Raw genomic sequence first — 23,399 nt, forward strand, 5'->3', positions numbered from 1 at the left:
GCCAAGAGAAGTTCCTTTAGCATTTGTTGTAGAGCCGGTTTGGTGGTGCTGAATTCTCTTAGGTTTTGCTTGTCTGTAAAGGTTTTCATTTCTCTGTCAAATCTGAATGATATCCTCGCTGGGTAGGGTAATCTTGCTTGTAGGTTTTTCCCTTTCATCAGTTTAAATATGTCCTGCCACTTCCTTCTGGCTTGCAGAGTTTCTGCTGAAAGATCAGCTGTTAACCTTATGGGGATTCCCTTGTATGTTATTTGTTGTTTTTCCCTTGCTGCTTTTAATATTTTTTCTTTGTATTCAATTTTTGTTTGATTAATATGTGTCTTGGCATGTTTCTCCTTGGATTTATCCTGTATGGGACTCTCTGCGCTTCCTGGACTTGATTGATTATTTCCTCTCCCATATTAGGGAAGTTTTCAACTATAATCTCTTCAAATATTTTCTCAGTCCCTTTCTTTTTCTCTTCTTCTTCTGGGACCCCTATAATTCGAATGTTGGTGCGTTTAATGTTGTCCCAGAGGTCTCTGAGATTGTCCTCAATTCTTTTCATTCTTTTTTCTTTATTCTGCTCTGCAGTGGTTATTTCCACCCTTTTATCTTCCAGGTTACTTATCTGTTCTTCTGCCTCAGTTATTCTGCTGTTGATTCCTTCTAGAGAATTTTTGATTTCATTTATTGTGTTTATCATTGTTTGTTTGCTTTTTAGTTCTTCTAGGTCCTTGTTAAACGTTTCTTTTATTTTCTCCATTCTACTTCCAAGACTTTGGATCATATTTACTATCATTACTCTGAATTCTTTTTCAGGTAGACTGCCTATTTCCTCTTCATTTGTTTGGCCTGGTGGGGTTTTACGTTGCTTTCATCTGCTGTGTATTTCTCTGTCTTCCCATTTTGCTTAACTTACTGTGTTTGGGATCTCCTTTTCGCAGGCTGCAGGTTCGTAGTTACCGTTGTTTTTGGTGTCTGCCCCCGGTGGCCAAGGTTGGTTCAGTGGGTTGTGTAGGCTTCCTGGTGGAGGGGACTAGTGCCTGTGTTCTGGTGGATGAGGCTGGATCTTGTCTTTCTGGTGTGCAAGACCACGTCCAGTGGTGTGTTTTGGGGTGTCTGTGACCTTATTATGATTTTAGGCAGCCTCTCTGCTAATGGGTGGGGTTGTGTTCTTGTCTTGTTAGTTGTTTGGCATAGGGTGTCCAGCACCGTAGCTTGCTGGTCGTTGAGTAGAGCTCGGTCTTAGCATTGAGATGGAGATCTCTGGGAGAGCTTTTGCCATTTGATATTACATGGAGCTGGGAGGTCTCTGGTGGACCAATGTCCTGAGCTCGGATCTCCCACCTCAGAGGCATAGGCTTGATACCCAGCTGGAGCACCAAGACCCTGTTAGCCACATGGCTCAGAAGAAAAGTGAGAAAAAAATGAAAGAAAGAAAGAAAAAATAAATAAATGAAATAAATTTCTTAAAATAAAAGGTAAAAAATAATTATTGAAAATAAAAAAATGAAAACGTAATTAAAAAAAAAAAGAAAGAAGAGAGCAACCAAACCAAAAAACAAATCCACAAATGATAGCAAGCGCTAAAAACTATACTTAAAAAAAAAAACAAAAACGGACAGACAGAACACTAGGACAAATGGTAAAAGCCAAGCTATACAGACAAAATCACACAAAGAAGCATACACGTACACACTCACAAAAAGAGAAAAAGGAAAAAAAACTATATATATATATATATATATATATATATATATATATAAAAGGAGGAAGAGAGCAACCAAATTAATAAACAAATCTACTGATGACAATTAACTCTAAATACTAAACTAAGATAAACATAAAACCAGAAAGAAATTAGATGCAGAAAGCAAACCCTAAGTCTACAGTTGCTCCCAAAATCCACTGCCTCAATTTTGGGTTGATTCATTGTCTATTCAGGTATTCCACAGATACAGGGTACATCAAGTTGTGGAGATTTAATCCACTGCTCCTGAGGCTGCTGGGAGAAATTTCCCTTTCTCTTCTTTGTTCGCACAGCTCCTGTGGTCCATCTTTGGATTTGGCCCTGCCTCTGCGTGTAGGTCGCCTGAGGGCGTCTGTTCTTCACTCAGACAGGATGGGGTTAAAGTAGCAGCTGGTTAGGGGGCTCTGGCTCACTCAGGCCGGGGGGAGGGAGGGGTACGGAATGCGCGGTGAGCCTGCGGTGGCAGAAGCCAGCGTGTCATTGCAACAGCATGAGGCATGCTGTGTGTTCTCCCAGGAATTTGTCCCTGCGTCACGGGACCCTGGCAGTGGCGGGCTGCACAGGTTCCTGGGAGGGGAGGTGTGGATAGTGACCTGGGCTTGCACACAGGCTTCTTGGTGGCTGCGGCAGCAGCCTTAGAGTTTCATGCCCGTCTCTGTTGACCACGCTGATAGGCGTGGCTGTGCCCGTCTCTGGAGCTCGTTTAAGCGGTGTTCTGAATCCCCTCTCCTCGCACCCCAAAACAGTGGTCTCTTGCCTCTAGGCAGGTCCAGACTTTTTCCTGGACTCCCTCCCGGCTAGCTGTGGCACACTAGCCCCCTTCAGACTGTGTTCACACAGCCAACCCCAGTCTTCTCCCTGGGATCTGACCTCCGAAGCCGGAGCCTCATCTCCCAGTCCCCACCCACCCCAATGAGTGAGCATAGAAGCCTCTCAGGCTGGTGAGTGCTTGTTGTCACCCATCCTCTGTGCGGAAATCTCTCTGCTTTGCCCTTCCTAGTGTGTGGAAACTTTTCCTCCTTCACAGCTCCCTCCCAGAGGTGCAGGTCCTGTCCCTATTCTTTTGTCTCTGTTTTTCTTTTTTCTGTTGCTGTACCCAGGTACGTGGGGAGTTTCTTGCCTTTTTGGAAGTCTGAGGTCTTCTGGCAAGGTTCAGTAAGTATTCTGTAGGAGTTGTTCCACATGTAGATGTATTTCTGATGTATTTGTGGGGAGGAAGGTGATCTCCATGTCTTACTTCTCTGCCATCTTGAAGGTCTCCTCTAAGTTGTCTTTTTACTGTTGAATTGTAAGAGTCCTTTATATATTCTGGACACTAGGTCCTTATTAGATATATTATTTGCAAATATTTTCTCTCATTCTGGGACTTTCTTTTCACTTTCTTGATAATGTCCTTTGACGTACAGATGTTTTAAATTTAAATTTCATTTAAAAATTTTAATTAGAGTTCAGTTTATTTTTTCTTTTGTTGCTGGTGCTTTGGTGTCATATCTAAGAAACCATTGCCTAATCCAGGGTTATGAAGACTTACACCTATATTTCCTTCTGAGAATGTTATAGCTTTAGCTGTTAAATTTAGGTCTTTGATCTATTTTGAGTTAATTTTTATATATGATATGAGATGGGGTCCAAATTCATACTTTTGCATGTGGATATCTTTTTGTCCTAGAACCGTTTGTTGTCAAGACTCTTCTTTCACGTTGAATGGTCTGGACTTCCTTATTGAAAACAAATTCACCATAGGTATATAGGTTTATTTCTAGACTCAATTTTATTCAGTTGATCTATCTGCCTATCCTTATGCCAGTTCCACACTGTTTTAACTACTGTAGCTTTGTAGTTAAGTTTTGAAATCAGGAAGTTGTGAGTCTTATAACTTGGTTCTTCTTTTTCGAGATTGTTTGGCCATTCTGGGTCCCTTGCATTGCCATATGAATTTTAGCATCAGCTTATCCATTTCTGCAAAAATGACATTTAGAATTTTGACAGAGATTGCACTGAATCTGTAGGTCAATTCGGGGAGTGTTGCCATTTTAACAATATTAAGTTTTTCAATCTATGAACATGAGATGTCTTTCCGTTTACTTAGATATTCTTTAATTTCCTTCAGTATTTTGTAATTTTCTGTGTACAAGCCTTGCATTTCTTTGGTTAAATTTGTGTCAAAGTATATTTTTCTTTTTGATGCTATTATGAATGGTATTGTTTTCTTAATTTCATTTTCTGACTGTTCATTGATAATGTATAGAAATACAACTTATTTTTGTATATTGATCTTGTATCTTACAACTTTGCTGAAGTCACTTATTCTAATTTTTTTGTGTGGATTCTTTAGGATTTTCTACGTATAAGATTATGTCATTGGCAATAAAGATAGTTATATTTCTTCCTTTCCAATCTGGATGTCTTTTATTTCCTTTTTTGTCTAATTGTCCTGGCTAGAACTTCCAGTACAATTTTTAACAGAAGTGGCGAGAGCAGACATATTTATCTTGTTCCGAAGTTTAGGGGAAAAGCTTTCAGTTTTTCACCATTAAGTATGATGTTAGCTGAGAAATGTATATTTTTTAAAAATTTTATTTCAAAGTGATTACAGATTCATAGCAATTTGCAAAAGTAGTACAGAGAGGCCTCCTGTATTCTTCACCCAGTTTTTCCCAATGAGTACATCTTGTTTGTTTTTTGATTGAACTGGGCCCTTGGCAGTGAGAGTGCAGAGTCCTAACCAGTTGGCCACCAGGGAACTCCCTCAATGAGTACATCTTAAATAACTACATTGCAATATCACAACCAGGAAATTCATATTGGTATAAGGTGTGTGTATAGTTCTGTATCATTTTATCACATGTATAAATTCATGTAGCCACCACCACAATCATGATACAGAACTATTCTATCTCTACAAAGATCTCTGTTAGGCTACCCCTTTGTAGTTATGCCCACTGCCCTCCCTCTCACCGTCCTTAACCCCTGGCAACCACTAATTTGTTTTCCTTCTCTACAGTTTTGTCATTTTGAGAATCTTATATATGTCTTCATACAGTTTGTAAATTTTTGGTATTAAGCATATTTTTAATTCAAGTTATTTTCCTCCTTTTGTTTTCTTAAAGATAGCATTTCTTTTCCTGTTTTATAGCTGCAGTAACTTCTCAAGTGCCAAGATAATGGAATTAAAAAGATTTCTATTTCCTATAGTATATTTACTTTGAGAGCCCACTTTGTCTGATATTCTTTGCTCAGTGTTTGATGTTGCAAGTTTTTGAGGGGTGGGTAATGGATGAGAATAGTTTGAATTACACATACCTCAAAAAAATGTCTGATGATTTTTCTTAATTTTCTTAATTTTTCCTGTGGTAAGTAGAATCATTTAAATTTGTTTCTTTGATCTCCAAATGCAGCATTTTGAAATAGATTCTTAGGAAGTTCTTGATGATGATGGTGGTGATGTTTTTCTCTGAGAAGCAATTTTAAAGGCAGTGACAAAATAGCCATACACCTTTGCTACCACTGTTATTTTATGTGTGTGAGAGAAAAATCTTTATTTTGGTCAAATTGATGCATGTACATACGTGTTTACATCATATAATTCCACGTGTGTGTGTATATGTATCTTACATAGAGATAATTCCATATGTACACACATGTATACACAGGAACAAATCAAAACAGCCAACAATTTTCTGTCACATCCCTCTCTATTTGTGGTTGCTGCTCAACAGACAAATTGCACTTTAAGCCATTTTAGCTTTTTTTCCCCACATTATCTATTGACTTACTATGGAATATGAAGTTTACACATGTGTGCTGTCCCCTTCTCCCCCAACCCCATGTTTTCCCTTCCCAGATCCTTATTACATATAGTCCAAGCTTTACCTGAGTTGCAAAATTTCTCTCAATGTAAATCAGAGAATTCTAATGGCTTCATGTGTATATATATATTTTATTCATGAAATATTTTCTGGGGCCCTCCATCTTCCTACTTCTTTCTGGACTGTTTTACTCTTTCTTGGCCTTCTTTTTACTGTTTTCCTTTAAATTTCTTTTATCTTTTATCTGTCCTATGTTGGAACTTCTGTAGCCTGGATCCTGTCTTTCTCTTTCTTGGTTTATTCTCTCATTTTGATGAAGTGCAGCTTATAGTAACTTCCTGAAAACAGGTGTATGAGAGATAGTTTGCATGTCTGAAAAAGTCTTTATGCTTTTTATTTGATTGCTGGCTTAACTGGATTTAGAACTGTAAGTTGAAAATAATTTAATTTTTCCTTATCATTTTTAACACATTCTTTCATTGTTTTCTAGCTTCCTCGATATTGAGAAGTTAGTATCATTCTGATTCTTGGTTCTTTGTGGTCTATTTTTCCCTCTGCAAGCTTTTGGGATCTTCTCTTAACTCACCCGTCTCAGGAACTGAGAAATTTTGTGATGATGTGCCTAGGCTTGAGTCTTTTTTCATTCATTGTGTTGCATACACGCCAGGCCCTTTTAATCTTGTAACTCATTTCTTTGGTTTTGAGAAACTTTCTTGTATTATTTCTCTAATGATTTTCTCTCCTCAATTTTCTCTGCTCCTTTTTTCCCCCTACAACTATTAGTTGGATATTGGACCTCCAAGATTTTCTAGTTCAAAGTTGTCTTTTTTGCCCATGTGTTTCTCTTTCTTTGTTCTCTTTTCTGAATTTCTTTAACCATTTCAATGAATTTAAAAATTTCTGTTATTGAGTTTTTTCTTGTTTTGTTTAATAAAAAGATAACTTTGAGAAATAGTACAATTAACGGCCAGTAGGAAGTAATGTGCTATTAGGTTACACTACCTGACTTCTGACATCAGATCACTTGTTATTTAATTGGGAAGCCATACATATATTCTGTGATTATCCTAAACTCAGGCTCTTTATCTCAATATTCAATGCAGCAAAGATTATGTGCTGTTTGGTAAGATAACATAAAATAATTAGAGTAGGTGCAATTCAAATAAAAATATACATGCAGAGAATGCAACAACTAGTTTTGTGAGGCACTCTTGCTATGGATTATGTAAAGTAACAGAATCTTTTTGGTGTAATTTCATAGGATGATTTTTCAGGATTGTCACCATACGAAAAGAAGAGACTGAAGAACATATCAGAAAATGCAAACTTTTTTGCTTCTCTTCAGTTGTCTGAGGTTTGTGTGGAGTTTCTAATTAAAACTGAGATACTATTCCTCTTGCCAGTAGGTTGATAAAATACTCATAGTATCAGGTTTCATAGTGTCAAATGAGGGAGGGTAAAACTAGGAGCAAGATTTTCACTTAATAGAAAGAGGTTACCATATTTTATTGATTCCAAGACATTTTTTTGAAATTGGCATATTAAAACTATAACTGGCAGCTTCCCCTCACGCCTTTTTTGGTGGTACATAAAATAATGGTGTCTTACGAATAGTTGTCTTGGATTCAAGGAAACAGGGTATGTTCCAAGAGGTTGCTTTAACTAAAGGTTAAAGGTGAAGTGGGAGGGATGGGTTAAGGGATGTGTGGTAGAGGAGAGAGAGGACGGCTTTTTTTTTTTTAAACTTTAAGAATAGATGCAAGGAACTTTCCTGGAGGTCCCATGGTTAAGATTCCGAGCTTCCATTGCAGGGGGTGCAGGTTCAATCCCTGGTCAGGGAACTAAGATCCCTCATGCAGTGTGGCAAGGCCAAAAAAAAAAAAAGAATAGATGGGAATATGCTTTGTACAGGAAACTTTAAGGATAAGTGGCCAGAAGTATGGTAATGTTTTATAATCATTATTACTAAAGGTATAATTTACACTGAAGGTCTTCACACTGGGGTAAAATTTCTATGTGTGAGAGAATAGCTGTTTAGGAGGGTGATGTTTTCCCCCAAAATACATTAAATCCTTGGCTTTATTAAATAACTGTTTGGTTTCTCTGAATACCAGATTCCTAAATATTCAGTGTGTATTTGCATCTTGAGGGGAGGGAGGGCGAGTTAATATAAGGGACTAAATTGTTGAGTCACTAACAGTTGAAAATTCATAAGAAATTTAAACAAAAGTATCTCTGATTTTGATTTTAGTTAACAGAAATTCTGATTTGATTTGTGGAAGTATAACCTGTAACTTTTCTGGAAAACACCAAAGTAGGATTGCCTGTAGTAGAATTTAAACTTTTAAATTTGTAATAGTATATTTGATAAATGTTTAATGTTTAATCATGTAAACTTGTTAGCAACCTGGTCCAAGGTATCAGAATGTCAGTACATTAGATAGTATTATATACTTGTCTTTATTATTGATAGTGTATTTGTCTCATGTCTACTAGAAGAACAGGTATCATATCTCAAGGTTCTTTAGTTCCTATATAGATCTTGGTTTAGTGTGGATACAGTAGCAGATACTTAATATTTTAGAAGGAAAGCTATGTAGTTATAAGATAGTGTTTTTTTTACATGTGTATGTTTTGTGTATTTTGCAGTCAGCTGCAAGGCTCCGTGAAATGATAAAGAAGAGACAGCCTCCTGAATCCAAAAGGTAAAAGATTTGGTTTACATTTCCTGTACCATAATATATTGCTGAGTTGTTTTATAATTTGAAAAACTGGTTCAACATAGTAAAATAAATAGCAGATCAGAAACTCTGTAATTTAATGTAATTTAATCTTAATCCTTTATAGGAACTCTGAGGGAATGCTACCTTTTAATAACTCTAAAGTTCTCATCTTCATTAAAGGACTATACAGGAAATAGAATCTTGAGAGCTGAATTTTGTTTATATTTATTATTGCTGCTAATGGAGAGAAATCTTTATTACCACTAAATTGTTCTTATTTTTGTCTGAGAAACTGTTCTTAAGGATTCTTCTACTTTATTTTTCTGGCTGTCTTTTTGCTTCTCAATTTGTTTTTTCTTTCCCATTCCTAGAATAAAGGAAGGAAATGAGCATTTGTTGCACATCTATGAAATACAGTGCAGTGACCTAAAATTTTTATACTGCATTATCTCATTTATTTCTGGCAAAAATTTTGTGGGATAGAAAACAGGCTCAAAGAGGTAAAGTACTGATAATTTGCTCAAGGTCAAAGTAGTTCTTAAGTGGAAGCTTCAGGATTTGAACTCCAGGATTCTTTAGGTTTCTCTCCTCTTCATTTTAGCAGGGCTTATGTATAAGTGAAGAAACTGAAAATCTTGGCATCAGTAGACCATTTTTTTAGTGCTAGATGCTAATGAAATGTAGCATCATTTAATTGGTATGATTCTCATACAGGTCAGCTAGCTTGAGAAAAGCTAAACCTTTAATTATGACCAGGTATCTGTGAGTGTGAAAAATTATTACAGGAGGAACATCATTAACACTGGAAGATAATAGCACCGGTTCTGTTGTCAATTCGTCATTAGCTTATATTTGCATATTTTTTATTAGCAAAGATTAATGTTTTTTTCCTCACCTAAGTCACAGAATTTCAGCACTTAGTAGTTGTATAAGTATTAGTATCCAGTAGATAGAGCAGAAGTTATATAATATAGAGGAAAGAGCATAGCTTTTGAAATTTGGCAAACATGATTTCAAGTTTCAATTCAGCAACTTATAGCTGTGGTATTAACTTTGGACGATTTATGTAATTTTCTTTCCTTATCTGTAAAGTTGGCATTATGCCAATCTAGAGGGGTTTAAGTTTTAAAAAATTACTAAATATATTATACATACAAAGAAGCACATATGAAGTATTTTTTTATTAATCAATTTATTTTTTTAAAAATTTATTTATTTATTTTTGGCTGTGTTGGGTCTGCGTTGCTGTGCGCCTGGGCTTTTTCTAGTTGCAGCGAGCAGGGGCTACTCTTTGTTGTGGTGCACGGGCTTCTCATTGCAGTGGGTTCTCTTGTTGTGGAGCACTGGCTCTAGGCACACGGGCTTCAGTAGTTGTGGCACGCGGGCTCTAGAGTGCAGGCTCAGTAGTTGTGGCACACGGGCTTAGTTGCTCCGTGGCATGTGGGATCTTCCCGGACCAGGGATCGAACCCGTGTCCCCTGTATTGGCAGGCGGATTCTTAATCACTGTGCCACCACGGAAGTCCCCACATATGAAGTATTTGTATAGTTGAAAAAATAATAGTAATTCAAGCACCCATCCATGTACTTGCCATCCAGGTCAGTAGAAATTTATAGTACCTCTTAAGGCCCTCCCTCCAGATAACAGTCATTATGTGAATTCTTATTTATTTATTTATTTGGCTGCGTGGGGTCTTAGTTGTGGCACACGGGATCTTTCGTTGCGGCGCGTGGGCTTCTCTATAGTTGCGGTGCGTGGACTCTAGAGCATGTGGGCTTAGTTGCCCCGCAGCATGTGGGATCTTAGTTCCCCGACCAAGGATCGAACCCGCATCCCCTGCATTGGAAGGCTGATTCTTAACCACTGGACTGTCAAGGAAGTCCATTATGCTGAATTCTGTGATAATCAATCCTTGTATTTATTTATAGTTTTACCACCTGTGAATGTATATTTAAACAGTATTTTGCTTATTTTGTCCTGTTTTTTATATTGACATACAATGTGCCATTTTTATATTCTGGGATTTTATTTTGCTCATTTTTATATCTTTATGTTTTATTTTATTTTATTTTTTAAAAATTATTTATTTATTTATTTTTGGCTGTGTTGGGTCTTCATTGCTGCACGCGGGCTTTCTCTAGTTGCGGCAAACGGGGGCTACTCTTCATTGTGGTGCACGGGCTTCTCATTGCGGTGGCTTCTCTTGTTGCGGAGCACCGGCTCTAGGCGCATGGGCTTCAGTAGTTGTGGCTCGTGGGCTCTACAGCGCAGGCTCAGTAGTTGTGGTGCATGGGCTTAGTTGCTCAGCGGCATGTGGGATCTTCCTGGACAAGGGATCGAACCCATGTCCCCTGCACTGGCAGGCGGATTCTCAACCACTGCGCCACCAGGGAAGTCCCTATATCTTTATGTTTTAAAATTCATTCATGTTGATGTGTACAGCTTTACTTCATCATGTTTTTTCTTCTGTATGAATGTGCTATGTTGATGGACAGTTGAATTGTTTCTTTTGTCAGTATCACACTTTTGCTTATTATGGCTTTAAGTTTTGACATTGGGTAGTCAGTCCTCTAACTTTGTTCTTCTCCTTAAATATTGTGTTAGTTCTTCTGTGTCTTTTGCCTCCCTGTATAAACTGTAGAATCAGTTTGTCAATATCCGCAAAATAACTTGCTGGGATTTTGATTGGGATTGCTTTGAATCTATAGATTAAGTTGGGAAGAACTGACATCTTGACAACATGTCTTCTTATCAAAGAACATGGATAATCTCTCCATTTATTTAGTTCTTTGATTTCTATCATCAGAGTTTTGTAGTTTTCCTCATATAAATTTTATAAATATTTTCTTAGATTTATGCCTAAGTATTTCATTTTGTTTTGGTTTATAATTTAAATGGATTGTATTTTAAATTTCAAATTTCACTTGTTTCTTGCTGGTATATAGGAAATCAGTTGACTTTTGTATATTAATCCTGTATCCTACAACCTTGCTATAATCACTTATTATTTCCAGGAATATTTTTATCCATTCTTTTTTTTTTTTTTTTTAATAAATTTTATTTATTTATTTATTTATTTGGCTGTGTTGGGTCTTTGTTTCGGTGTGAGGGCTTTCTCTAGTTGTGGCGAGTGGGGGCTACTCTTCGCTGCGGTGTGCGGGCTTCTCATTGCAGTGGCTTCTCTTGTTGTGGAGCACTGGCTCTAGGCACACGGGCTTCAGTAGTTGCGGCACGCGGGCTCTAGAGCGCAGGCTCAGTAGTTGTGGTGCACGGGCTTAGTTGCTCCGTGGCATGTGGGATCTTCCCGGACCAGGGCTTGAACTCGTGTCCCCTGCATTGGCAGGTGGATTCTTAACCACTGCTCCACCAGTGAAGTCCCTCCTGGGCCTTTATTTGCTGGAAGATTTTTAATCACAGTTTCAATTTCAGTGTTTGTGATTCATCTGTTCATATTTTCTATTTCTTCCTGGTTCAGTCTTGGAAGGTTGTGCTTTTCTAAGAATTTGTCCATTTCTTCCAGGTTGTCCATTTTATTGGCATATAGTTGCTTGTAGTAATCTCTCATGATCCTTTGTACTTCTGCAGTGTCAGTTGTTACTTCTCCTTTTTCATTTCTAATTCAGTTGATTTGAGTCTTCTCCCTTTTCTTCTTGATGTGTCTGGCTAATGGTTTATCAATTTTGTTTATCTTCTCAAAGAACCAGCTTTTAGTTTTATTGATCTTTGCTATTGTTTCCTTCATTTCTTTTTCATTTATTTCTGATCTGATCTTTATGATTTCTTTCCTTCTGCTAACTTTGGGGGGTTTTTTGTTCTTCTTTCTCTAATTGCTTTAGGTGTAAGGTTAAGTTGTTTATTTGAGATTTTTGTTGTTTCTTGAGGTGAGATTGAATTGCTATAAACTTCCCTACAGAAGTGCTTTTTTTGTGTCCCATAGGTTTTGGGTCATCGTGTTTTCATTGTCATTTGTTTCTATGTATTCTTTTCTTTCTTCTTTTGATTTCTTCACTCAGACTGGGGGGAGGGAGTGGTACGGAATGCGGGAGAGCCTGCGGTGGCAGAGACTGGCGTGACGTTGCAACAGCGTGAGGCATGCCATGTATTCTCCCATGGAAGTTGTCCCTGTATCACGGGACCCTACAGTGGCGGCTGCACAGGCTCCCAGGAGGGGAGGTATGGATAGTGACCTGTGTTTGCACACAGGCTTCTTGATGGCTGCAGCAGCAGCCTTAGCATTTCATGCCCGTCTCTGGTATCCCTGCTGATAGCTGTGGCTCGCATCTGTCTCTGGAGCTCGTTTAGGTGGTGCTCTGAATCGTCTCTCCTCGCGTACCCTGAAACAATGGTCTCTTGCCTTTTAGGCAGGTCCATACTTTTTCCCGGACTCCCTTCCAGCTAGCTGTGGTGCACTAGCCCCCTTCAGGCTGTGTTCACGCAGCCAACCCCAGTTCTCTCCCTGGGATCTTAACTCTGAAGCCCGAGCCTCAGCTCCCAGCTCCCGCCTGCCCTGGCGTGTGAGCAGACAAGCCTCTCAGGCTGGTGAGTGCTGTCAGCACTGATCCTCTTTGCAGGAATCTCTCTCTGCTTTGCCCTCTCCACCCGTGTTGCTCTGCTCTCCTCCGTGGCTCTGAAGCTTCCCCCCCTGCCCGCCCCCCGCCTCCAATCCCCACCAGTGAAGGGGCTTCCTACTGTGTGGAAACTTTTCCTCCTTCACAGCTCCCTCGCAGAGGTACAGGTCCCGTCCCTATTCTTTTGTCTTTGCTTTTCCTTTTTTCTTTTGCCCTACCAAGGTACGTGGGGAGTTTCTTGCCTTTTGGAAAGTCTGAGGTCTTCTGTCAGTGTTCATTATGTGTTCTATAGGAACTGTTCCACATGTAGATGTAGTTTTGATGTATTTGTGGGGAGGAAGGTGACCTCCACGTCTTACTCCTCCACCATCTTTCCTCATTTCTTTTTATTTTTTATTTTATTCTGCAGCAGTGATTTCCACCATTCTTTCTTCCAGCTCGCTCATTCTTTCTTCTGCCTCAGTTATTCTGTTGGTGCTTCCTTCTAGTGTATTTTTCATTTCAGTTATTGTATTGTCTATTTCTGTTTGTTTGTTGTTTAGTTCCTCTAGGTCTTTGTTAAACATTTTTTGTATCTTCTGAATCTGTACATCCATTCTTTTTCTGAGATCTTGGATAATCTATACTATCATTACTCTGAATTCTTTTTCAGGTAGATTGCCTTTGTCCACTTCATTTAATTGTTCTTCTGGGGTTTTATCATGTTCCTTAGTGTGGGATATGTTTCTCTGCCATCTCATTTTATCTAACTTCCTGTGATTGTGGTGTTCATTCTGCAGGCTGCAGGGTTGTATTTCTTCTTCCTTCTGCTGCCTGCTCCCTGGTGGATGAGGCTGTCTAAGAGGCTTGTGCAGGCTTTCTGGTGGGAGGGACTGGTTACTGCCCACTGGGGTGTGGAGCTGGGTCTTGTCCCTCTGTTGGGCAGGGCTGGGTCATGCTATGTGTTTAGTGGGCAGCTTTGTGCTCAGGAATACTTTAGGTAACCTGTCTGCTGATGGGTGGGGCTGTGTCCCGCCCTGTTGGTTGTTTGGCCATGGGGTCCCAGTAATGGAAGCTTCAGGTTGTTGGGTGGGGCCAGGTCTTGGTGAGAAATTGGTGGCCTCCAGGAAGGCTCACACTGATGAGTACTCCCCAGAACTACTGCCGCCAGTGTCTTTGTCCCTGCAGTGAGCCACAGCCACTCCTGCCTCCACTGGAGACCCTCCATTATTGGCAGGTAGGGCTGGCACAGTCTCTTTTGAGGTCACTGCTTTTTTCCCTGAGTCCTGGTGCGCATGAGACCTTGTGTGTGCCCTCCAAGAGTGGAATTTCTGTTTCCCCAGTCCTGTGGAATTCCTGTGATCAAACTGGCCTTCAAAGCCAGGTTCTCTGGAGACATCTTCTCCTGTTGCCAGAAACCCAGGCTGTAGATGCTGATGTGGGGTTCTCCCTCCTGTGGGAGAACTTCTGTGGTATAATTATTTTCCAGTTTGTGAGTCATCCACCTGGCAGGTATGGGATTTGATTTTATTGCGATTGTGCCCCTTGTACCATCTCCTTGTGGCTTCTTTGTCTTTGGATGTAGGGTATCTTTTCGTAGCTTCCAGCGTGTTTTTGTTGATGGTTGTTCAGCAGTTAGTTGTGATTTTGGTGTTTACGTAAGAAGAGGTGAGCTCACTTCCTTCTACTCTGCCATCTTGTCTTTTCGTCCGGAAACTCCAGTCTTAGTGAGACAGGTGTAATCTGGTCAGCAACAACTCCATAAATCTGGGATTATATCTGAATAAACTGGATGCTTGTTGGTGCTTTTAAGAAAGTGTCCCTGGAAAAGGTGTGAGTAGTAATCAACAGAAGGTTCTCAAGAGCACCACTCACCTTGTGCTGTTTATTACAGTGGATATGACTCAAGAACAGCCAGATGGGATAGATGCATCAGGCAAGGCATGGGGAAAGGGCACGGAGCTTCCATCTCTCTCTGAGAGCATCACTCTTCTAGCATCTCTCTGGTGTTCACTGTCTCAGAAGTTCCTAATTTGCTTTTCCTTTGATGGATAACTTCCCAGGGTACATGATTCTAGGTTGGGTTTTACTTTTCTCTCTCCACTCTAAATATTTTCACTCTCTCCTTGCCTGCATGGTTTCTGAGAAGATAGATTTAATTTCTATCTTTGTTCTCTGTAGGTAAAGTGTTTTTTTCCTTCTGGCTCCTTTCAGGATTTTATCTTTGATTTTTCTGTAGTTTGGAAATGAATTGCCTAGTTGTAGGTTTTCTTTGTTTTCATTTTTGTTTTTGCATTTATCTTGCTTGATGTTCTCTGAGCTTTCTAGATCTGTGGTTTGGTGTCTGACACTAGTTTGGGGGAATTTTCAGTTATTATTTCAAATATTTCTTCTATTACTTTTTTTCTTCTCTTTCTTGTATTCCCATTATTTATATGTTATACTTTTTTAGTTATCTACGTTCTTGGTTATTCTGTTCTGTTTTTTGTCTTTTTCTCCTTGCTTTTCAGTTTTAGAGATTCCTGTTGAGATATCCCCAAGGTCAGAGATTCTTTCTTCAGCCATGTCCAGTCTATTACTGAGCCCATCAAAGGCATTCTTCATTTCTATTATAGTGTTTTTGATCTCTGGCATTTCTTTTTGGTTCTTTCTTAGTATTTACATCCCTCTGTTGACATTGCTTATCTGTTCTTTCATGGTGTGTATTTTATCCATTGGAGCCCTTAGCATGTTAATCACGGTTGTTTTAAATTCTTTTTTTTTTTTAAATTAATTAATTAATTTATTTTTTATTTTTGGTTGTGTTGGGTCTTCGTTTCTGTGCGAGGGCTTTCTCCACTTGCGGCGAGCGGGGGCCCCTCTTCATCGCGGTGCGCGGGCCTCTTACTGTCGCGGCCTCTCCCGTTGCGGAGCACAGGCTCCAGATGCGCAGGCTCAGTAGTTGTGGCTCACGGGCTCAGTCGCTCCGTGGCATGTGGGATCTTCCCAGACCAGGGCTCGAACCCGTGTCCCCTGCATTGGCAGGCAGACTCCCAACCACTGCGCCACCAGGGAAGCCCGTTTTAAATTCTTAGTGTGATAATTTCAACATTTCTGCCATGTCTGGTTTTGAAGCTTGCTCTGTTTCTTTAAATTGTGTTTTTTGCTTTTCAGTGTGTCTTGTAATTTTTTCTTGATAACTGGACATGATGTACCAAGAAAAAGTAACTGTTATAAATAGGTCTTTAGCAATGTGGTGGTGAGATGTTGGGGGAGGGGAGCATTCTGTAGTCTTGTTATTAGTTCTCAGTCTCTGACTGAACCTATGTCTTTGGACTGTGAACTTCACAAGTGTTTTAGTTTTTTTCGTCTCTCCTTTGGTTGGACAAGATGGCAAGAGTGGGCTGCTGTTGGGTATTTCCCTTCCCCAGGTCAGTTAGCCTCTGACAATACCCTAGCAGGTTAGGCTCTGGTTAACTAATTTCTCCTGAGGGCAGGCCTGTTAAGAAGAACAGAGTGCTCTGGCCTATCTCAAAATTCTTCCTTTTCTCCTCCCCCTGCTAGAAGCATGAGGAGATTTTTCTCTGATATTTACTTTGAGGGCCTGGTCAAGCTCCTGGATATAAATCTTACAAAATTGTGGGGGTGAGGCCCCCTTGAGGTTTCTTTTTTTTTAAGATTTTATTTTTAGAGCAGTTTTAGTTTCACAGCAAAATTGAGAGTAAGTTACAGAGATTTCCATCCCCTGCCCGACACATGCATAGCTTCTCCCATTATCAGAATCACTCACCAGAGTGGTACGTTTGTTACCAAGGATGAACCTACCTTGATACATCATAATCACCCCAGATCTGTAGTTTACCTTAGGGTTCACTCTTGGTGTTGTTCATTCTTTGGGTTTGTACAAATGTATAATGACATATATCTATCATTATAATGTACAGAGTATTTCACTGCCCTAAAATCCTCTGCTCTGCTTTTTCATCCCTTATCACCCTCACCCCTTGCAATCACTGATCTTTTTTGTCTCCATAGTTTTGCCTTTTCCTGAATGTCAGTCATGTATTTGGAATCATACAGTATGTAGTCTCATTCAGGTTGGCTGCTTTTTTTAGTAATATGCATTTAAGGTTCCCCCATGTCTTTTCATGGCTTAATAGCTCATTTCTTTTTAAAAAAATATTTTTATTATGGATCTTTTGTTATTTAGATCATTTCAGCAAAAAGATTAAGGCTAAATTACAATGGAACTGCCATTGACTAAGTAATGTGAGAGATCTACTTTTCTCCAACTACCAGTCTTTTTACTTTTTTCAGAGTTCAGTCACCACAGGTCAAATTCTTTTGGAGATAAATGTCAGTTTTAATAATATATGATATCAGACTTTAGTTCTGTTTACAGTGCTATAAATATCGTTGTGACAAAAGATTTAGAGGACTTTGAAATTGGCACATTACTTATAATATTTTAATACTATAAAAGTTAATAATGAATGTTAAATTTACCAAAGACTTCTGGAGGAATCTTTGGTAAATTTAACCAGTATTTAACCAAGTATATAACAAGTATACTTGGTTTTGTTTTATACCTCATTGTTAAGCTAAAGTGGTAAAATTTAAGTTAAAAGGAACTAGTTACAGTCTTTTTAAGGCCATGGGCCAGAGATCATTTCAAATTTTTGGTCTTCATATTAGGTTTCATAGTAGTACAGTTTAAGTGTAGTTGATTTACAATATTATATTATTTTCAGGTGTACAACATGGTGATTTAAAATTTTTATAGATTATACTCCATTTATAGTTACTATAAAATGATGGCTGTATTCCCTGTGCTATAAATATATCCTTGTAGCTTATTTATTTTGTACAAAGTGGTTTGTACCTCTTAACCTCCTACCCCTATCTTGCCCCTCCCCTCTTGCCCTCTCCCACTGGTAACCATTAGTTTGTTCTCTATATCTGTGAGTCTGTTTCTGTTTTGTTATATTCATTCATTTGTTTTATGCTTTAGATTCCACATGTAGGTGATAACATAACAGTATTTGTCTTTTTCTGACTGATTTATTTCACTAAGCATAATAGCCTCCAGTTTCAGTCATGTTGTTGCAAATGGGAAAACTTCACTTTTTTATGGCTATGTAGTATTACATTGTATACATACATATATATATATATATATATATATATATATATATATATATACACACACACCACATCTTCTTTATCCATTCGTCTTCTGTTGATGAACTTTTAGGTTGCATCCATATCTTGTCTATTATAAAAAATGCTGCTATGAACATTGGGGTGCATGTATTTCTTTTTTTTTTTTTTGGCTGCACTGGGTCTTTGTTGCTGCGTGCAGGCTTTCTCTAGTTGCAGTGAGCGAGGGCTACTCTTTGTTGCAGTGTGTGGGCTTCTCATTGCGGTGGCTTCTCTTGTTGTGGAGCATGGGCTCTAGGTACACAGGCTTTGGTAGTTGCAGCACACTAGCTCAGTAGTTGTGGCACGCGGGCCCTAGAGCATGTGGGCTTCAGTAGGTGTGGTGCATGGGCTCAATACTTGCGGTGCACGGGCTCTAGGGTGCATGGGCTTCAGTAGTTGTGTTGCGCAGACTCAGTAGTTGTGGCTCACGAGCTCTAGAGCACAGTGTCAGTTGTTGTGGTGCACCCTGATGATCTAACCTTTTCATTTGTGCCTGTTGGCCATTTCTATGTCTTCTTTGGGTCCTCTGCCCATTGTTTAATCAGATTATTTTGTTTTTGATGTTGAGTTGTATGAGCTGTTTATATATTTTGGATATTAATCCGTTATTGGACATATCATTTGCACAAATCTTCTTCCCTTCAGTCAGTTGCCTTTTCATTTTGTTGATGGTTTCCTTTGTTTTGCAAAAGCTTTTAAGCTTGATTAGGTCCCATTTGTTTATTTTTTGCTTTTGTTGCTCTTGCCTGAGGAGACACATCCAAAAAATATTGCCAAGACCAATGTCAAAGAGTGTAGTACCTGTGTTTTCTTCTAGGAGTTTTATGGTTTCAGGTCTTACATTAAAGCCTTTAATCCATTTTGAGTCTGTTTTTGTATATGGTGTGAGAAAATATTCTAGTTCCATTCTTTTACATGTAGCTGTCTAGTTTTCCCTGGAGTTTTTAACTCTCAGACTTGTGTACACTGAACCTCCAGCAATTGGTCAATTACAGTTCAGGCTTTCCTACCCTGTTGCTGGTTCCCATGATGGTTTCCATTTCTAAGTCTGCTCCAATAAGCCATGACTTCTTGCATTTGCCTTCAGCAGTTTCTACTGTGCCCTCGTTTCTCTTAAGTATCCTAGAAGAGTTGATTTTTCAGTCTGTTCAGCTTTTTACTTGATAAGACAGTGCAGTGACTTTCTAGCTCTTTAAATTTGGAACTGGAAACTGGAAGTTCTGAACTACTTTTTTAAAATAAAAAAATAATGCATAAAAAAGTAGGGTATGTATATGATTTAAAAAGTAAACTATATGGAAGGCCATGCAATGAAACATTTAAGTCTCTTTCCTATCCTGGACCTTAGTTCTCCAGGCCTTTTCCCTAGAGAAAACCACTGTTAATAGTTTCATGTGTATTCTTCCATAGGTAATCTCAGCAATTACAAATGTATGTGTATATATTTTGTAAAAAAGCAAATGGAACCATATTCAACATGTGCTGGACCTTGTTTTTGCTTCTTGTATCTTAGAGTTCATGTCATATCAGCACACAAAAATCTATTTCTTTTTTTATGACTGCATAATATTCTGCTAGATATGTATGTCATAATTTATTTAACACCCCTCACCTCCTCATGATGAACATTTATGATGTTTCCAGGCTTTTAATTAAAATCAGTGTAGGGACTTCACTGGTGGTCCAGTGGGTGAGACTCCATGGTTCCATGGCAGGGGGCACGGGTTTGATCCTGGGTTGGGAAAGTTCCACATGCTGCACAGTGTGGCGAAGAAAAAAAAAAAATCAGTGTAGCCATGTATATACATCTTTGCAATGTGTGAATATATCTGTGAGATAGATTACTAGACGTTGTTTCCTTGATATTAATAAATACATATAACTTTTATGAGTATAACATGATTTTTTCCCCCACTCCTTTAGAAAGAAGCCTAAGAAGAAAGAAAATGGGACTGGATGTAGAAGGTCAATGCGATTACTAAAAGTTGACCCTTCAGGAGTTTCATTACCAGCAACTCCAACCCAGCCAATATTAGTAGCAGATGAAAATGTAAGAAAGAGTGCAAATACAATATATTAACCAATAAAATACTCAAAAATTTGAAGTGTTTGAAAGTAGAGTAAAAAGTCATTAAATTATGTTTAATTTGTACTTCATTAATTTAATACTTGGCTGTTGTATGGTTTAATGAGTAAGATTTCAAACTCGTAAGAGACTGGCTTGGATTCTATATTTCTGCAGACTTACCCTGTGTGGGATTGTGGGTAAATTACTTAGTCTTTCTGAGCCCCAGTTTCCCCATTTTTAAAATGGCAACAATAGCAGAAACCTCTCAAAGAGGTGTTGTGAGGGATAAATGAAATAGCATCTATAAAGTTTCTTACATTATATTAAGGACTTAGTAAGCAATAAATGGTAGTTATTAATATTATTAGTAATAAATAATATATGTCAATAGTGATGGGGTTCTCTTACTGTAGTTTAATTTTATGCTATCAGTGAGTGGAAAGAGTTTTATTTACCAAATTTATTGTCTAAATAAGATTATGAGTATATTTTTTATTCAGGAGCACCTACTGTTTTTAATACTTTGTATCTAAGTGCTTAATTATAAATTGGAAGATTAGCCTGGTGCTTTGAGAGCTAATTGCAAATTAAGTTGCTAGGGGAAGAGTAGCTTTCAAATTTTTTTGAAGCCTCCATCCATCCATGATAAGAAATACATTTACATTGAACCCATTCCACACACACACACACACACACAACTGAAACAAAACTTTTGTGAAATGATACTTATCCTTACTACATGTGATACACTTTTGTATTTCCTAGTCTGTTCTTTTCTCATTCACTAAAACACACTGTTGGTTGTAATGTATTAAAATGATTTCACGACCTATGGGTTACAACCTGTGATTTAAAAAACACTGACATACAGAAAGAGAAAGACAAATATCATATGATATCACTTAATATGTGGAATCTAAAATATGGCACAAATGAACCTATCCACAAAACAGAAACTCACAGAAATTGAGAACAGACTTGTGGTTGCCAAGGGGGGAGGCGGTGGGGGAGGGAAGGACTGGGAGTTTGGGATTAGCAGATGTAAACTATTATATATAGGATGGGTAAACAACAAGGTCCTACTGTATAGCACAGGGAACTATATTCAGTATCCTGTGATAAACCATAATGGAAAAGAATATAAAATAGAATGTCTATATGTGTATAACTGAGTCACTTTGCTGTACAGCAGAGATGGATACAACATTGTAAATCAACTATGCTTCAATTTAAAAAATAAAAAATAAAAAACACTGACATAGAGTAATAACTTTGAGGTATGAAATTGAACTGATCTGAATCAATTCCCAGCAACTTCAGGTATTGGCAGTGGAACTTTGGACAAATTAACTTCTCTAAGTTTCATTCCACTGTCTTTATAATGTGATATCTCATTCACTGGATTATTAAGGGGATTAAATGAGATAATACATGTTATTACTTTACAGTATACTTGGCATTCATTCATTGAGCAACTGTTTTTGAATGCTAACTATGTGTCACCACTGTTGTTGGTATTGAAAGTAAAGTAGTAAGAAATCTTAAGCTTACATTCTAGGGCAGAGCGACAACCAACTTTTTTTTCTTATTTTTTATAACAGCCTTTGTTACCTCCTGGGCCTTTAGAAATGACTTCTGAAAATCGAGATGATAACAGTGAACTATTTAAAGGATTTCTGCAGACTTGGGCAGAAGTGAGCAAGGTATCACTTGGGAGGGTAAGCCCAAGCTTTTAGAATCATCTGTTAAGCAAATTTTAGTACATATATTAACTTAGTGCTTTGGTTTCTCCCATTGTTTCAGACAAGAAGTAAAAACACTGAGAAGGAGTTATCTAGCATTAAAAGGTGAGTTAAAATTCCTTGCCTTTGTTTTATATTTTCTGAGATCTTTATAACTTAAAGACTATATACCATTACAGGAAATTTGAAAATGAGGTGAGAAAAATTATCCATCATATTTCTACCCTAACAACTGTTGTTTTTGTATATTTCCTTTCGTGTATCACCATATGCAATACCACTAGGATATAAGCTTCATGAATGCATGGATTTTGTCTCAGTAACCAGAAAAGTGCATTTCACATAGTATATATTCATTTAGTGTTTAATAAATGAGTGAAATCACATACATTTTTACTTTGTTATGTTCTAATATATGTACAGTTTTGCATTATGCTTTTCTATTAACATTGTGGTTGCATGTTACTAGAGTCTTTAAATTTATTGAATAATTGCATAATATTTGATTCAGCAGGTAGAATTTACTTAACCTCCTCTTACTCCCTTGGTATTTGGAATTGTTTTCTATTTAGTTTTGAGTGTATGTGTGTTTGTTGAAGTTTATATTGTGATAGTGGATTATTTCCTTAGGATAGATTCCAGAAGTGAGATTAATGTGTCAGATATTATGGACATTTTCATGGCTTTTAGGACATGCTAGATTGTTTTCCAAAATCTTTTTAAAAAATTTCGAAAATCTTAAATGAATTTACTTCTGCTGTTAGCAATATATATGAATGTATGTTTAACTGCAGGCTCCTAGCTTTTATAAGTGAAAAATAGTACCCCATTGTTTAATTTGATTTCCTTGGTTGCCAGGAAGTTGAATATTTTCCCACATTTACTAATTGTGATTTTACTTTTTCGAATCATCTTTTACTTGTTTTGACTACTGAGTTTGGTTTTACTTCTAAAATTTAACTTTTTAATCTTCTCAGCTACAAAGCCAATTTAAATGGCATGATCATTAGTGAAGATACTGTTTATAAAGTTACCAAAGGCCCAATATTCTCAGTGGCTCTCCATCCATCAGAAATTAGAACTTTGGTGGCAGCTGGGGCCAGATCTGGACAAGTTGGACTTTGGGATTTGGTAAGTTATTATTAATTGTTTTGAAGATATTAACATTTGAAGCAAATAGTCTGCGAAAGAATAGCCTAGAGCCATGTGTTTCTAGATGTTACTTGAGATTTATAGTTTTGTGCTTTGTGATTCCAAATTTTAGAAACCTAGAGGAATTTAAATTTGCTTTGTAGAACTTTAATATTTTTAGCTTGAATATCTTTAGTCATCTGGGCACAAATTCCTGCCAGGAAAGTTTATTACAGCTTTAAATGTGTATATGAAAAGATCATACAAAGTTCTTAGGCTTCTAATTATGTTTAAAATACAGTTTCCAAGCTGGATCAAAATATCTTCCCAAGGATCTGCTTAGGATGATCCTAGTAATTTTTTTTTTAATTTATTTATTTTTTATTTATTTTTGGCTGCATTGGGTCTTCATTGCTGCACGTGGGCTTTCTTTAGTTGCAGGGAGCGGGGGCTACTCTTCGTTGCG

General features: G+C 37.9%; 1 protein-coding gene across 7 annotated transcripts in view; it reads left to right on the plus strand.

The window, feature by feature from the left end:
* The window catches only part of WDR76 (WD repeat domain 76), a 63,854-nt gene that overhangs the window by 10,887 nt on the left and 29,568 nt on the right, over positions 1-23,399 (plus strand). For all 7 annotated transcript variants that reach the window (XM_082388778.1, XM_082388780.1, XM_082388781.1 and 4 more), the window contains 6 exons: positions 6,803-6,895; positions 8,191-8,246; positions 19,916-20,042; positions 21,662-21,763; positions 21,864-21,907; positions 22,780-22,933. In XM_082388778.1, the coding sequence (XP_082244904.1) occupies positions 6,803-6,895; positions 8,191-8,246; positions 19,916-20,042; positions 21,662-21,763; positions 21,864-21,907; positions 22,780-22,933 (576 nt within the window). The remainder of the gene's footprint in view (positions 1-6,802; positions 6,896-8,190; positions 8,247-19,915; positions 20,043-21,661; positions 21,764-21,863; positions 21,908-22,779; positions 22,934-23,399) is intronic.

The sequence above is a fragment of the Balaenoptera borealis genome, assembly GCF_965194805.1.
Source record: "Balaenoptera borealis genome assembly, chromosome: 3".
NCBI classification, from domain to species: Eukaryota; Metazoa; Chordata; class Mammalia; order Artiodactyla; family Balaenopteridae; genus Balaenoptera; species Balaenoptera borealis.